This window comes from Sarcophilus harrisii, chromosome 1 (genome assembly GCF_902635505.1).
Source record: "Sarcophilus harrisii chromosome 1, mSarHar1.11, whole genome shotgun sequence".
NCBI lineage: Eukaryota > Metazoa > Chordata > Mammalia > Dasyuromorphia > Dasyuridae > Sarcophilus > Sarcophilus harrisii.
Genome location: NC_045426.1, coordinates 295,977,693 through 295,996,018, shown reverse-complemented (window position 1 = coordinate 295,996,018; position 18,326 = coordinate 295,977,693). Strand labels below are relative to the sequence as shown.

General features: G+C 33.8%; 1 protein-coding gene across 7 annotated transcripts in view; it reads right to left on the bottom strand.

Annotated features, from left to right (window-relative positions):
• Positions 1 to 18,326, bottom strand: part of SMARCA2 (SWI/SNF related, matrix associated, actin dependent regulator of chromatin, subfamily a, member 2) — a 278,733-nt gene that overhangs the window by 134,060 nt on the left and 126,347 nt on the right. For all 7 annotated transcript variants that reach the window (XM_031943983.1, XM_012542924.3, XM_031943976.1 and 4 more), the window contains 5 exons: positions 6,064 to 6,117; positions 3,856 to 3,986; positions 3,513 to 3,570; positions 1,927 to 2,027; positions 1,622 to 1,769 (listed from right to left, as the gene is read on the bottom strand). In XM_031943983.1, the coding sequence (XP_031799843.1) occupies positions 1,622 to 1,769; positions 1,927 to 2,027; positions 3,513 to 3,570; positions 3,856 to 3,986; positions 6,064 to 6,117 (492 nt within the window). The remainder of the gene's footprint in view (positions 1 to 1,621; positions 1,770 to 1,926; positions 2,028 to 3,512; positions 3,571 to 3,855; positions 3,987 to 6,063; positions 6,118 to 18,326) is intronic.

Below are 18,326 nucleotides of genomic sequence, written 5' to 3'. Positions count from 1 at the left end.
CCTCACTATAAAAATGGAAATCATATTGTAGGAGGGAAAAATGAGCCTTTTTTTTCCAGTTTATTACTCAGAGCAAGTTTTATTCAGGGTACACATTATTAATCTACTTTTCACTCATCTAGAAAGAGCATGGAAATACCATGTTGGCACACTCTGTCCTTTTTAGGTAAATTATTATCTAATTTCTCTTTAAATAAGCCTTAAATAAACAATTTATAATCCCTCTTCTTTCTTATTTCTTGCTGGTGGTGGCTAAAATGGATAGGTGATTCTGTCTAAGACATGAAGTCACCATTTTTAACTTCTCCTTAAACTGTTTATAAAGATTTCTGTACTCTAACAAGTTTGGACCACTGAGTAAATGGTATTGTTAAAAAATGATGATGGCTCTCCTTTGATAGTCTGAAGGACACTTAAAACTTGAATCCAATAAAAGCAAAGTAGCTTAGGGGACAACAGAGATACAGAAGGTAAAACTGAAGTTTATGCAAATTAGTAGCCTAATGCTGGCAAAAAGTAGTCACAATCTCCTAGCCCTTCGTTTCTTTATCTATAAAATGAGGGAGTTGGAATCAACTATCCTGAAAGATCATTCCAGCTCTATATCTGTGATCTATGATGTAATAGATATTTTCTGTGTTGATAGAACATAATACTGAATTTAATGGTAAAAAAAAAAATATGTTTTCAGTTTGTCTATCAGTTGAAATATAAAATGTTAATCTAACATTTCATAAAACCAAATGTATTATAAAGTCTTAATGATTTACTCCAGTGAAAAAAGATGACAAGAGTCATTGTCATGGAAGCAGCAATTAACAAAATGTTTGAAGTTAGGGTTTTCTTCTTAAGGGAAAGTGGAGTTTATTACAAGAAAAAACATTAAATTTTTATATACCTACAAAGTGAATGTATACTTAATTTCCTCAAATAAAACTCATTTCTCAAATTCTAAATATATTGAAAAAGAAAAATATTTCCTACTAATGTTCTTTGGGAAAGGAATCACAAGGTCATATAATTAGAATAAGAAGAGAGGTTAGAGTTTTCAGCAACACAGGTTCACATATCTAGAAATGGAAGGGATTTTAAAGGCCATCAAGCTGAGACCCTTCATTTTTCACAACTGATGAAACCGAGGTTCAGAATTTAAGTGATTTGCCAAATGTTACTTAGCTGGCTGTGGTCCTTCTTTCTCAATGAGGACCAAAATGTCATCACATTGTTAGTATTGAGTTACAGTGCACCTGACTATGGCTGATCAGACTAATATGAGTTTTGAAGGATCTGCTACAGGTCAGACACAAATAATCCCTATGAACATTTGTGGTGGCTTCTCTAACTTTGTGCATCTTGTATTTCCTAATAAGTGTCTGAGAGAAGATTAGAACTCAGGCATTCCGGATTCCTAGTCTATCTCTCTATCTACTATTATATTTTACATCCCAGATGAATGATTCATTGCTATACTTCAATACCACAGATTATTTTTAGCTTTTAGTTGCTTTTCACACGATTTGTCTTTAAGCAACTTAACATGTATAACATATATACCCAATTAAAAAAATAGATGAAATAATTTTTGTCAGCTCACAAAGAAAACCCAAACCATATTTTTTACCTGATAATGCTTTAGGGTGCCATTAATGAGAAGAGCAGACTGCTTTTCTACCCTCTCTGATATTGCATGAGCTACAGTATAGTAGGACTGGGACCCTCTAGCACTATATTGCATACTGTATTCATCATCCACATCTTGCTTGGCAGTCCTGATAGAGAAAGAGAAGAGGAATTCTATTCAGACATTCATGCCATGTGGATAGGTTTATGTCAGAATTTTGAGGTTTCAACAGTTCTTAAAGCCAATACACAGTTTGCCAACTCTAAAAGTCCCCAGTTTCAGCAAAGTGAAAAAATGGTACTCACTCAATGATCTGCTTAGCATCCTTCTCAGAAACTTCTTCACTATTTGGATCAAGAACTATCTTCTCTTCAGTTTCCTGTCTGCTCAATTCCTCTTCATCATCCTAAAGAAAAATCCAGAACCTAGAAAATAGTGCTTTGGCACAGCTTTCTCTATTACATTCATTTTTGAAAACACATATTATATGCCAAAATAAATACAACAAACAATATAAACTCAGAGTTTTCTATTTAAACCAGGGGGTAAGAGCTAACTCTTCAGATTTCTTGAAATGATGAGATCATAAGTCTAAAGAAAAGTGGTTATCAAATTCAGTCCCTGGTTCCCAGGAAAACATAACTAAACAGAGGAGCCGCTGTTTAATCATTGCTGTATTACTTAAATTCTTTTAAACCATATTTATTTTCCTTTTCTTCTTTCTGGTACTACTTAATACTCATTGTTTCTAAGGATTTCAGGCAAAACTATCAATAACTCTGTTAATTGATCATTATTCCACTTCAAGAGTTTCAAATTTTCATTAAATTATGTGACTAAAATTTATAAGAATTCAAACCATTGATAAATGGTCAAAGGATATTAATACACAATTTTCAGATGATGAAATTGAAACTATTTCTAATCATGTGAAAAGGTGCTCCAAATCACTATGGATCAGAGAAATGAAAATTAAGAAAACTCTGAGATACCACTACACACTTCTCAGATTAGCTAAAATGACAGGAAAAGATAATGACGATGTTGGAGGGGATGTGGGACTGGGACACTGATACATTGTTGGTAGAATTGTGAATGGATCCAACCATTCTGGAGAGCAGTTTGGAACTATGCCCAAAGAATTATCAAAATGTGCATACCCTTGGGTTTATATCTTACAGGAGGGAAAGGGACCCACATGTGCAAAAATGTTTGTGGCAGCACTTTTTGTAGTGGCAAGAAACTGGAAACTGAATGGATGCTAATCAGTTGGAGAGTGGCTGAATAAGTTATGGTATCTGACTGCTATGGAATATTATTGTTCTGTAAGAAACTATAAGCAGGATGATTTCAGAAAGGTCTGGAGAGACTTATATGAACTAATGCTAAGTGAAATGAGCAGAACTAGGAAATCACTGCACACGGCAGTAAGATTATATGATGCTCAATTCTGATGGATGTGGCTCTCTTCAACAATGAGATGATTGAGGCCAGTTCCAATGGTCTTGTGATGAAGAGAGTCATCTATACTCAGATAGAGTACTGTGGGAACTGAGTGTTGATCACAACATAGCATTTTCACTCTTTTTGTTGTTGTTTGCTTGCATTTTTTTTTCTCATTCTTTTCTGGTTTGATTTGATTTTTCTTATGCAGCAAGATAATTGTATAAATATGTATGCATATATTGTACATAACATATATTGGACTACTTGCCATCTGGGGGAGGGGGTTGGAGAAGGGGGGATTGGAACACAAGGTTTTGCAAGGGTTAATGTTGAAGAAGTATCCATGCATATGTTTTGAAAAATAAAAAGCTTTAATAAAGGAAAAAATAATATAAAACAATAATACAATCAAAGCAATATACAGAAAATAAATACAGATACATACCTCCTCTTCATATTCAGAATCACTCTCCTCACTATCAGATCTAGGGGCAACTTCATAACTACAGGAGAAGGGGGAAAAAGAGATAGGAAGGGAAGTTATTTCTTTGAGATAGGAAGGGAAGTTATTTCTTTGATTCATACATTAATATTTATATATACTTATATTCTATGTATTGATGATAAATATGAGTAATTATTAGTTTTTATGGGAAGTAGACAATTAAGTCAGATTCAAATACTATTAAAAGGTCAACCAAAGTTTAAAGAAGGGAGAGAATATCAATGACTTATAATTTGAAAGATAAAACAAAACAAAAACACTTTTTTTTTCTCTAACAACTCACCCAGGATTCATTTCTAACCAAGCATCCAGTTGACTTGCTTTAGGGGCTTCGGGTCCAAGGAGAACTTTGCCAGTTTCTGTGTGAGTCACTTTCACAGGAAGATCGCTCATCTGACTGCTTTCATCTATTGGCTACCAAGGGAAAACAAATGTCACTATTTGATGGCAATTACAAACATGACTTCTAAGAATGAAGAAAAACAAATTGCCACAATCCATTTGGGCCCTTGTAATGGCTCCCTTGTTGTTTACCAGAGGCTTATTTTCTTTCCCATCATTCTACGTGTTTCTGCAGTACCCCACATTTCTGCAGTAACTGATGTTTTACAAAATGATTTCTTAATGACCAATCTAGGAGTCAGGAAGCATAAGTAGTATTACTTTTACTTTTCATATGAAAAGTTCTATGATTTGTGCCAGGTTTGATCCACATACTTCCGAATTCCTATCCAAAGCTGATCACTCTACTACTGACTAAATGTGCTAGTATTAATTTGGTTATGACAAAAACAACTTTGACTGAAGTTGAAGAACTATTTCTAAGTTCTTTGATAAGAAAATCAAGCAAGTAAATAAATTGTAGGAGGCACATTTAAGCTTACCAATGAGAATAAACACTTTTCCTTTAAATTTAGAGGGAACATAGGTCTATGCAAATGGATTCATGTGCAAATGAATATGACCTTGGTCTTTTCAAAAGACCAGGTGATACTAGAAAGCAATTTGGAGATACTTGTTTAAAGAGAGCAATTCAATTAAGACACTCTTATTTGAAGGGTATTTTTCCCAAAAGTTAATAATTCAAATTATCTATTACTTATGATTAACTTTTCCCAAAGACATTTTAATTGAAAAGGAGTAAAGGAGAAGAAAAGATCTGCTCATTACCCCTTTATTCCTAATTATTGTAACAGCAAATGCTAGAAGGCATCAGAAATCAACCAATGGCACATGAACAAACACTGTAAGGAGTGATGTCCACCAAAAAAAAATCTTCAAAAAGAAAAAAAGTGCCTAAAATCCCTCTCATTCCTTTACTGTCTTGTGTTAATGCTGGCCATGAAAACCATTACCTTGCAGAACAAGATGAAACTCCCTCCCTTGTTAATGTAAAAGGGCATCTGGATACCAGTTCACTTGTTGAAGAGACTCTGCCATTTATCATAATTCCACATGAAAATATCCTATTTCATTATCTTTCACTATTCTAATATAGCTTGTTTTCATTGTTTGTGTCATGGCAGAAAGAAAACAAAATGATTTTCTCTAGAAGGCAAAACTTCTGAAATCACATCCTTAACATAGGGAGCTCTATTCTGTGATTTCTTTTACCAAACAGATTGTGTACAAGCACCTTCATTTTACAAACTCCTGTATAACATGAGAGGATCTGTTAAGATATAGAGCAATAAGCATCACATGTCCAGGAGTAGTGACTCATTTTGAGAAGAGAGAATATCTATATTCTTTTACATGCTAAATTGGCTCACTCTCTCCTTGTTAACATACCATCTTACATTCACAATTTCTGGTAAATTATTACTTTTATACTTTTTTCTATTGATAGTTTATGGCAAATTAATAACCTTTTCTGCTGAAGTGTTGGCTTTTAAAAATCTCTCTGTCTCTCTCTGTCTCTCTGTCTCTATCTCTCTGTCTCTCTCTGTCTCTGTCTCTCTGTCTCTCTGTCTCTATATATACACACACATATATAGCTACAAAAATATATAAAATATATATATAGCTACAAACTATACAAAAATATATATAGCTACAAAAATAAAAATATAGCTACAAATAAAAAATATAGCTACAAAAACTATATTTCAAATATTTCAAATGTTGACATGGAAATAAAATTTTAAATTCACATCATTTTAATGTAAGGGACAGAAAGTATTCATAGCATGAAAAAAGCAGCTGTAACAATAATAGATAGCATTATATTGAACCTGAAAGGTTTTTGAAAGCACTTTTCAAACCTTACCCAGTGCAATCCTCACAACAATCCTAAGAGGTAGGTTCCATTATTATCCCAATGTTACAGATGAGAAAACTAAGGCAGAGGTCAAGGAATGCTGCTAGTAACATCTGAGGCTGACTTTGAACTCAAGTCTTCCTAAGACCAATGAGTCCAGCTCTCTATCCTCATCATGCCACCTATCTCCTTCCATTCAGTAGGAAGTAGAGAGTCTGTAGAAATTCTTACCTCCCCATCTGGTCCCAGGCCAGACTCCATTCCCTCAGCATTCTCTTGTTCCTTCTGCAACAAAGTCAATTCATTTATCATGTTCCAATCAACAATTCAGAGGAGAGATCTGATACTAAATAATTATTTTTCAGTATTTCATTACTACATATCCCTCAATAAGATTTTAAATGCTAAAATGTGAACCATGCTTTTCAATCAGAACACCAAACAGGAATAGAACATTAAAGAATATATCAGCAAGTGATACAAAGTCAAATAAAATTAATGCCCTAGGAAGAGTTTAGTAAGTCTTGATTATACTACAAATCATTAATCACTGTGTTCCTCTCCCCTATGCTTTATACTTCCTGACTGGTGACAATGAAGGGTATTGGGAGATCTGACCTAGTGACTGAAATTGTTCAATTTTAACTTGTGATTTGATGTCATGGAGCCTTTGCTCATTAGATCTACCTCCCTATTATCATATCTCAAATTTAATATAGAAGATTTCTTTTTTTCCGTAAGTCTTATGGAGCATCAAGCAAAGCACACATTGAACAAGCCTGGTAACTTGTATATTGTGAAATTCAAGAGAATGTAAAGTGATTTTACTTGTTGAAATACCTTCCTTTACTGTGTTATATGTGCTTTCATTTTTACACAATTCTACCAAAGAAAAACCTCCACTAGAATTTTAGGGAGGAGGTAGAACCAAGAAGAACCAAGCTCTTGTATTGCTTGAACATTTCTAAAATAATATCACTTCAGATACTACATGCATGTGGAACAAAAAAGGAAAGCTGACATTTCTGTAGCTATGGTAATCTGATGGTGGATATGCCAAATACAGACTAAACAGTGCTTTCACATATAATCAACAACTTGACAAGTAAGAGTTACTGTGTCTTTACCATAAGAAATCAACATTACTGCTAAATAATGAAACAAAAAACCTTCCTTCTTTTGCTTTATCAGGTTGCTTTTAATGAGACCTTTCTCTCCTGAGTGCTTTAGCTAATTAAAAATATATAAAATGATATAGAAGCAACAATTAGCTTGTTTGCTTAAGCAACTCCTTTTTTGATACATTTTTACTTAACAAGAAAATTATTTGTCTCCTGACAAAATATAACTTTCTCTTGAGGAGCCAAGGCTTCTCTCCACAGCATACTCATTTTTCCCCTTTAAATTATATCTTGATTCTTTTTATGGGTATATGGTTATTATATACGGGCATTACATTGATTTACAAATACCTGAAATGGCTATTTTTGATCTGTAATATCATCTCTCCATACTGTATAAGGTTTCATGATTTCATATTTATTGAAAAAAGGTATATACAAAATTCAAAATAAAGCAACAAAAATAACTCACAAAAAACCCCCATCACAACAAAAACATTGCTATTGACATAATTATCTCCTTAGACAATCTCCCTAGTGGAGAAAATATCTAGCTGGTTTAAAATGTTTTTATTAACTGGTAACAATTAGATTATCTGCCATGTGAAAAAAAAAAAGGTAAGGATCAGAGAATTTCAAGCTGGAATAATAACAATACTTGTAAACAAGGGGAAATTACTTAGACAAAAATCTAAATCCAACCCTCTTCATTTTGTAGATAAGGAAATTAAAGTCTGAGAAAGATAAAGTAACTTGCCTATAATCACTAGTGTGTACTGTGTAGAGTATGTAGAATTAACTTTCAAATTCTGGTCCTGTGTTCCTTCCATTTGGAGCTTATGTTCCTTCAATTCCACCACTAATACACTTATGCTATGTAGTGTATTACACAACACTACATAGTAGTTTTTTGGGCATTTATTTTTAAACAGAGTATATGTATACTCTATTCCATCTCTCCTAAATTGTGTCATTTTTTCCCATTAAGCACACAAAATTACAGGATTAAAGAAGCAGAATAGACCATAGAAAGAAATCATCAACAACAGTGATATCAAATCAAACAAAAGAGGAGCTTCCTCATAAATAAGGTCATTGATACAATGATCTTTAGGTTCTTCTCACTTTACTTTGCATCAATTCATATAGGTCTTTCCACATTTTTCTGAAACCAGTCCCTTATCATTTATTTTAGCAGACTAGTACTTCACAATCATGTGCCATAATGTGTTCTATCATTTCCCAATTGATGAGCATCACTTGATTTCAAATGCTTTGCCACCACAGAAAAGAGTTCCCATAAATAATTTTATAGATATGTGTTCTTTTTCTTTTTCTTTGATTTCTTTGGGATACAGATCTAGAGATACTGTTGCTAGATCAAAGGGTATACACATTTTTAAAAAATAGCCCTTTGGATTTTGTTCCAAATTGTTCTCCAGAATCATTGGAACAGTTCACTACTTCACCAATAGTACTTTAATAAACCTATTTTTTTCTCTCATCCCCTCCAGCATTTATCATTTTTGATAGATATGAGGTAGTACCTCAGAGTTGTTTTAAATTGCCTTTTTCTAGTCAATTGTGATTTAAAGAAATTTTTCATATGTCTATAGATAGTTTAAATTTTTTCTGAAAATTACTTATTTTTCTGAAAATTGCTTATATCTTTTAGTCAATTATCAACTGGAGAATGGGTCTTTTATAAATTTTACTCAATTCTATGCTCAGTGTATTTTGAGATATGAGGCCATAATCAGATTAACCTGTGGTAAAATTTTTTTTTATGTAACTTCATTGTTTTAGTTCCTTTTAGAAAAATGCATTTTCCTGACTACACCTTAATTAGGTCTGTTCCTGCTTTTGTTTTTTGAGATCATGATTGTGACACCTGTCTCTGTTTTGTTTTTGTTTTTTTGTTCAGCTGAAGCATATTAGATTCCGCTCCAGCCTTTTATTTCAACTCTATGTGTTTCAAGTATGTCTCTTATCAATATACTGCTGTATTCTGGGTTCCAATCCATTTTGCTCTACTTCTGTTTTATGGGTGGGCTCATCCCAATCGTGTTCACAGTTATGATTATTATGCATTTCCTTCTATTCCATTACTTTTGTTTCTTCTCTTTATCCTGTCCCTCCTCAAAAGTATATTTTGCTTCTAGCTACTGCCCCCCTTAATCCACCACCCCTACCTAATATTGTATTATTTATTTTAAATTAATTGGCTTGATTTGATTAATTGGTTTTAATGTATAAAAGTCTATCTACCCCAGTATTCAGGGTCCAGGCTTAAGTTGAGTTTGATTTCACTTTGTTTGACAATTGGAATGTATTGCTAATATACAGACATGCTCAAAAGATCAGACATTTCCTCATCATTTCATCTTTCACTCACCACATCATAAAGTCAATAGCTTTCAGTTGCCTATTTCTCATTTTTAAGGAAATATTTTCTTCAGTGAGATTTTATACTTTCTTTTCCATTTGGCCTATTCTGTTTTTTAAATTTTCCTTCAGCAAATTTTTGTGCCTCTTTTAACATTCAGTCAATTCTGTTTTTTCAAGATATTCTTTTCTTTTTTTTCTCCTTCCTTTCTTTTTTGGAAGCAATCAGGTTTAAGTATTAGAGACAATCAGATCCTGGCTTTCCAGGATCACACAGCTAATGAATGTATGAGGCCAAATCTGAACACAGGTCCTTCTGACTTTGGACCCAGTGCTCCATCCATTGTATTACCTAGTTGCCCCCATTATTTTCTTTACTATTTTTGTGCCTCTTTACCAAGCTGTTAATTCTCTTTTTATAAATTTTCTTGCTTCATTCCCATTTCTTTTCCTAATTTTTCCTCTACCACTCTTATCTTTTTCTTTAACTCTTCTAGGAACTCTTGCTGGGCTTTGGTTCAATTAGCATTTTCTTGTAGACTTTGTAGCTGTTTTCACACTGTTGTCTTTTGAGTTTATGTCTTGGCCTTCCCTGCCACTGAAGTAGCTCTTTAATGGTCTTTTTCTATTTTTATCATTGGCTCATTTTCCCTCTTTCTTGACTTTAGATTTTATGTCAAAGCTGGGCTTATCTAATCAAGGGAAGAAAGACAACGCTGGACTATTTCATGCTTTTGTTTTCAGAGCTAATACTGAGAGTCTACAAGTTTTCAGGGTTTCCAAAGTGGTGTGATCCTGGAAGAGGTATGGTCATTGCTCTCCTGGTCTGAACTTTAATTTTTACCCTAGTATACTGCAACCACAAGCATTTATACGCTTTTTGTGTCTCAGAACTGTGATCAGGTGCCCCTGTACCCTTGTGACTGAAAGTCAAGACTCTATTCTGAAACAGAGGCCCATACTGCATATAGAATTGCCAGTGTCAGTTGCACCCAGTACCAGTAAAGGGTCCCCATAATCTCTTTCTAACAAATTTTCTGGGCTCCTTACCTGAGTGGAAAGTTTTTGAAGCTGCTGCTGCTACTGTGACAACTGTTGCTGAAGCCAAAATGTTGACTCTGGATAGACTTCCACCTCATTGGAGGTCACAAATCACTTCTGTCAATCTGCTAAGTTTTATTACTTTGGAAAAAATTTTCTACCTTGACCTTGAACTTAAGTGATTTACCCAGAGTCATATACTCATTATAACAGCAGAAGGAAGACAAATACTACTTTATCTACTATAACATACTGCCTCATAAGATGAAATTTAATGTGGATAAATGTAACATCCTATACTTGGGATAAAAAAAATCAAATGCACAAGTACAACATAGGAAAGGTCTGGATCTGGGAATTTTAGTGGACCACAAGTATGATATGAATGAACAGTGTGACCCCCCAAAAAATTAATGCAAAATTGAGCTGCCTAATGTCTAAAACATTGGAATTAGCTAAAGTTTTCTTTGCATTATGTCCTCATCATGCCCCATTTGATATACTATTCTCAGTTCTGGGTACCATATTTTGGGAAGAACATTGATACAATGAGTAGGTTGGTAAAGACACAAGTAACCATGTAATATAACAACTGGTTGGTTTAGCTCAAAGAGAATGTTTTAGAGGAACCTACATTTATCTGAAGGGCTATCAAAGTACCATCAAGGATTAGCTGTCCTTGTTTGGCCTCAGAGGACAGAACAAAAAGGAGAAAACTGGCAATATGGCAGAGAGGTGCTGGTTGATGCTCAATGTAAGGAAAAATGACAATATTTTTGCAACCCAAAAGTAAAGGCTAGACAAGCCTTGGTTAGGAATGTAAACAGTTCTCTTGGTCAGGCCCATATAAGTCAAGGTCACTTTTGAGGTTCCTTTCAATTTGGAGGTTCTATAACTCTATGATGTCGTAAAAGCTCAAGAGAAAGAAACTCCTGGTTTGTCATTCCCAAACTGAAATGCCTGTGAATACAAATTTAAAAATCTTATATCTGCAGGACCCTAGTCATTATCAATAAGTTTTGCCTTTTTAGACATGGCAACAACAGAGCTCTATCAAGTGTTGTGTTATGGGCCAGAACTCTGAACTTGAAACAAAGAATTCTTACAAAGTACTAAGTCAGTGGAATTGATAGAGGCAATAGTTAATCTAATTTGGCATGATTTAGTATGATTGATTTAATTCTACAAGGAGATGTTACGGGACAGAACTTGAAACAAGATACTAGGTGGAATTGAGGAGACAATGGTTAAATCTAGTTTAGCATTGATTTAATCCTACAACAAATAATGGTTTCCTAGTGATATAATGATTGGTTTGTACTCAGTGTGTGGCATATAAACTAGAAGCCTCAGCCGGGGAGATTCGGAGATTCAGAGACAAGTAGACAGAAGGCTGGAGGCTGAAAGCTGGAGCACAAGCCGTTCAACCCCTTGGATTCAGACAGATGCATCCCATCTCACACTATCTTGGTGTCAGGCTCTCTTCCTTCACTTCTCCACTGAAACCAAGATTCTGGAAGGCCCCCAGAAAATTAGCCAAGCCCCAACTGAAGGAGATAAGACTTTAAAAGAGGCAATAAAGGATTTGGACTTTAACACCTGGCTGCACTTGTGGTGATTGCTGAACTGAAAGGAAGGCTGCCTCCAGAGATCCCAAGGAAACCCAACAAGAGAACATTAAATTTTAGAGAGAATATTTTTGTAAATCACTTTTTGACAAAAGACATTTTCATAGAGAAAAAACACAAAATGACAATTATTTGAGGTCTGAGAAAATCTTAATAAGAAAGCAACTGAAGAAATTAAGTGAAAGAGAATAAAATATGAAACAAAGGTTTCTGAACAAAATTACAATGCTGTATATTAATTTCACGAATTGGCCCATTAGCAACTTTGTGAAGAAAGTAGTCTTGCTTTATATCTTTAAAAGAAAAATAAAACACCTGTCATCTCCTTTTAAAACACATTATACCAGGGAAGTCCTTCCTCAAAAGCACAACATCCTCTAATAAATTTGTAGACCCCTTTAATGAAAAATAAAAAGGAAAAAAATACACACTTTAGAAGGAAATGTAAAGACTGAAAAGGAGGTCTTTTATTGGTCCAAAGTTTTGCAAATGTGTTTCTAGCATATCTCCAAATATATGTCACAACTAACTAGACAGACTGTAGATTTTCCCAAGATACATTCCACTGAAAAGTGAGGATTTAAATATGAAATTTCAGTTCACTGTAAACAGTTTCAGAAAATGAACAGCTGGAATGGACTGACTTTTAAATCACAGACACACCTGACCTGTACTTGTAAGTGACGCTAAGAAAAAGGGCATGCTTGGGCACTGGCACAAACTTCTGGCTACCACAATATTGCTGTCTTGCTATCACTATGTAAGACAGCAAAATGAGAAGCTAAATAATAATTAGAAAATTTTCCCACCAGAAGATGAAAAGCACAATTTAGTCATTTTCTTCTTATGTTTCTCCCAAGCACCAAAAGGAACTGACAATTGTTCTAAAAGACATTCTAGTTATTGACATTGAGTAATCAACTAAAAAAAGTTGAAATTTAATGCAAAGTAAAAATATTTAAGAATAAATAAAACTTTAAAGACAAAAAGATCCAATATTACCTTTCTACACTCATATCCTAGTACATCATGACAAGAAGATCTTGAAATATCTAACAATATAATAAATTAACATGATTTATTTTGCTTATGCTTCTGGAGATTTCATGCTAACATAATTAAGATCATTATTCATTTTTCTATATTAGCATGTTAAATCCCATTCGTTACATACCCTTGTGGCCTTATTTAGTTCGTAATTATCCTTTTCCCTATAGTAAAACTACAGATCTTAGATTTTAGCCATGCCAGAGGATAGCTTTCTCAGGAGATAATAATACCAAAAAGGCATAAGACCACATTTATCACAACACTAAAAGGATTTGTTCCTATCTCTAGATTTTAGCAATGCTTTAAAATTGCTTTTTCCCATTACACATTTTAAAATAGTTAGATACAGTTTATTTCATTTCCATTCACTTTAGGGATATAAATAGGAGCCATGGTTATAGAAAATAACTTTCTGAAAAGATATTCATGGGAAAAGTTTTAGAAATAAATCATGTTTCAGAAAGACCTGGAGAGACTTAGATGAACTGATGCTGAGTAAAATGAGCAGGATCAGAAGATCATTATATATTTCAACAACAATACTATATGATGATCAATTCTGATGGACGTGGCCCTCTTCAACAATGAGATAAACCAAATCAGTTCCAATAGAGCAGTAATGAACTGAACCAGCCACACCCAGCGAAAGAACTCTGGGAAATGACTATGGAATACAAAATCCACTACATAGAATTCCCAATCCTACTATTTTTGTCCACCTGCATTTTTGATTTCCTTCACAGGCTAATTGTACTTTATTTCAAAGTCTGATTCTTTTTGTACAGCAAAATAACTGTTTGGACATGTATACATATATTTTATTTAACTTATACTTTAACACATTTAACATGTATTGGTCAACCTGTCATCTAGGGGAAGGGATGGGGGGAAGGAGGGGAAAAATTGGAACAAAAGGTTTGGCAGTTGTCAATGGTGTAAAATTACCCATGCATAAAACTTGTAAATAAAAAGCTATAATAAAAAAAGAAATTTAAAAAATAAAAATAAAAAAGAAGTAAATTATGATAGGTTAGCTTTATCAAAGAGAAATGTTTAATACACCATTCAGTTAGTAAAAGATATAAAATGATCTTTTTTGAAACTCTGGAAAAAATGTGTTATTTTTTAAGTTTAGGCCAAAGATTTTAAACATGGGATGACTATATATCACTAATATGAGAGAGAGAATGCTGTTATCTAACTATCTGAAATAATCTTTCTAAATTTCTAAGTGTTCTCATCTGTGGAGGGGGAAAAAACCCACTCAGGTGCAATTTAATATTTAATACTATGGGAAAATGCTAAAAAGAACAGTCTGGATTATTTTTTCCTTGTGTACAATAGTATGCAACATTATTCCTACCAAAGGGAAATTGGTAGAGTCAGCTTTCAGAGATTCATGTTAATAGGGGCTGTTAGGACCACAAGTAAGAAAAACAGCAGATATTTTCCAAATCATTTATACTAAGTTTTCAATCCCACCAGTATTTAGGAATGCCTACTATGCAACAAACAAAAAGGCAAAAACAACCCAGTCTTTGCCATTAAGGGATTTATATTGCACTGGAGGGTTCAACTATCAGCTCTATGCAGATAACTTCCAAATACATACCTAGACCCTGAACTCTCGGTCCCACATCACCAATGACCTCTTAGACATTCTATATTGTGTCTCAGAAATATATTAAACTCAACATGCTAAACACTAAACTCAATATTTGTACTCCCAGATCCTAATCTCTTCAAACCATCCCATTTCTGCATAAAGTAACAACTATCTTTTCAGTCGAACAAGTTTATAACCTCAATACTACCTTGGATTTCTCACTCTTCCCCACTCAAACATCCAATCAACTGTCAAATCCAGTTGTTTCCCCTCAACATTATGTCTTGCATTCTACCCCCTTGGTAAACCTCTCAGAGTGATTATTTTAACAATCTTTTTACTGGTCTTTCTGCCTCAAGTTTTTCCCTACTTCGGTCAGTCAGTCCTATACACAGCTGCCAAAGGAACATTTCTTAAGCTTAATCCACCCTTGTGACTTCTCAATTCAATCAGTTTAAAAGGTTTTCTAGTATCTCTGTTTAACTTTTAAAGTCCTTTATAACCTGGTTCTGACCTATTCATATTTTCATATGACATGTGACTTTTCCTTTTCACACTCTGCAATCCATCTAGACCATCCTTCTCTCTATTCCTCACATACTATCTCTCATTGCTTTCACACTGGCCATCCCACAAGTCTAAAATATATTGCCTCTGACCTACACATTATTAAGTCCCTTTCTCCCTTTAAGCAGCTCAGATACCATCTTCTACATGAAATCTTTCCTCATCCTCCTCAAATGTTAATGCCCTTCTTAAATTACCTTGAGTATATTTTATATCTCATTGTATTTATTCACTTTATATTTATATTCTACATAATTTTATATTAACATAAGGCACTTTACATTAGATCTTAAAGTTAACAGGAAGTCCCTAGAGCTCATAGAACAGGATGTGACCATGTTTAGACCCATTCTTTAGCAAAATCATCTGAGTGGAAGATGAGGGTCAGGAGAGACTTGGGGCAGAGAAACTAATTGGAATGAAGAATGGAGGGAACAAAGGTCATCATAAGATAGAGAAAGATTGAATAAGAAAAATATATTTATATAACATGCCTTTTATGTAAGACATAAAAGATAAAGGAACTTCACAATTTATAAATATGAAAGTGGAACTTTTGTGAATGATGATAAGATCACCTGTGTGTAGCTGAGGTTGAGTAGAAAAATAAGTAATGGGAAGTGATCAGATTGAAGAAAAAGTATTATAGAGATTGAAGTCTTCTAGTATGAGTATAGGTGACTGAAAGAAAAAAGACTTATGAGATAATGTCAGGGCGCATAAGGAAAGGAGTGTGTATGTGTGTGTGAGAAACGGACTGAGGCAGAGAGACACACCCATATTGAGCAAATGCTGGATCTTTGCAAATAATGATTATTTTTTCTTTGCGCTTATATCCCTGGGAACTTGAACAATGCCTGGCCTATAATAGTCATGTAGTAAGTACTGATTGAAAAGCACATCATACTTCTCCTGTATACTATCACATGATAATTTGATTTTTGTTTTTGCAAAACTCCTTCATTAGGTAAACAAATTCCTACATTAGGTGTAAGGTTCTGATTAGCTTGGTTTCAGCAGAATGATCACCATGAGAATAGTCATTGTCTCCTTCAGTCTGTCTTCTTCACTTGGGGCCAGGGTAACTTTCTGGAGGCCCTCCAGAATGGGTCTTGGTTTTAATGCAGGAGGCAGGAGAGCCACCACCAGGGTCTCTATCTTAAAGTCTGTCTTCCTTCCCAGATCCCTTAGCTCTTATATACTTTATTATAAGTACATCATCCCTTAGCTCTTATATACTTTATTATAAGTACATCATCTTAGGTATCAATCTTGTGGAATAAATGTCAACATGTAGAACTATACTAAGTACTAGAGAATCATTATATTAATTCTACTGAATTAACACCTTGTTTTAGGATTATATCAATCATATTGAACTAGAGAACTCACATGCTAAATTAGATAACCATTGTCTTATCCTACAACAAGGTGTTAACTCAGTGGAATTATTGTCTTATCAATTCCAATGAGTTAACACCTTGTTGTAGGATTAAATCAATCATACAGAGTTCCTGCCCATTTAGTAGGTCACTTAGAATATTCTATTAGTAAGTAGAAAACATGAATTTAGCACCTATTTAGTAAGAAAAACTACTTTTAAAAGGAACTACTAAATGAAGTGATTTCTTCTTTTCAACACCCCAGGTAAGTTTTTCTTACCCTATTTTCTAAGGCAATCTTGCAATCTCTGTTCACAGGACTAGTACCCTTGAAGTCTTGTTCTCTCTCTTCAGGATGGTGTCTTAAAGTATGGGGCCCTGGGTTCTGAGATTCCAGGTCTCTACATAAAGAACACTCCCCACAAATGAATTTGTCTTTAAAAAGCTAATTTGAGGGTGTTTTACATGCTGCTTTCATAGATAGCCAGTTATGTAAGGCATTATGTTAATTACTGGAGATATAAAGAAATGCAAAAACAGTTTCTTCCTTGATAAGTTTATATTTTAATGGAGGAAATATGTAAATAACTAGGTACATAAAAGAAGATGAAAGGTAATTTTCAGCGAGGAAGGTATTAGCATATTCAGAACAAGTACACAAGGATTTCTACATTGTCAACAAAGTAAGTAGGCATCATTATTCAATTTGAAAGGAATTATATCACAATTATTTATCAAGAGTCTATAAAGTGCCAAGTATTGTACTAGGCACCACAGATATAAAGAGAGAAATAAAACTCCCTTCCTTTAGGAAGCTCATATTCTATCAGAAAGTTTGTAATTTGGCTCCAGTTACCTTTCAATAATGGAGATTCTTAAGAAAATGATGGGGGTCACTAACAAAATCCAACAGTCAGAGTTACAAAGAGAAATTCCATTTAAAGTAACTACTGATAATATAAAATATTTAGGAATCTATCTGCCAAGGGAAAATCAGAAACTTTATGAGCAAAATTACAGATCACTTTTCACACAAATTAAGTCTGATCTAACCAATTGGAAAAATATTAAATGCTCTTGGATAGGGTGAGCAAATATGATAAAAATTACAATATTACCTAAACTAATCTATTTATTTAGCGCTATACCAATCAGACTCCCCAAACACTATTTTAATGACCTAGAAAAAATAACAACAAAATTCATATGGAAAAACAAAAGGTCAAGAATTTCAAGGGAATTAATGAAAAAAAAAAATCAAATGAAGCTGGCTTAGCTGTACCAGATCTAAAATTATATTATAGAGCAGCAGTTACCAAAACTATTTGGTATTGGCTAAGGAATAGATTAGTTGATCAGTGGAATAGGTTAGGTTCAAGGGATAAAACAGTCCGATAAAGGCCTTATTTCCAAAATATATAGAGAATTAACTCTAATTTATAAAAAATCAAGCCATTCTCCAATTGAAAAATGGTCAAAGGATATGAACAGACAATTTTCAGATGAAGAAATTGAAACTATTTCTAGTCATATGAAAAGATGCTCCAAGTCATTATTAATCAGAGAAAATGCAAATTAAGAAACCTAAGATATACTTACACCCCTGTCAGATTGGCTAAGATGACAGGAAAAAATAATGATGATTGTTGGAGGGGATGTGGGAAAACTGGGACATTGATGATTGTTGGTGGAGTTGTGAACGTTTGGAACTATG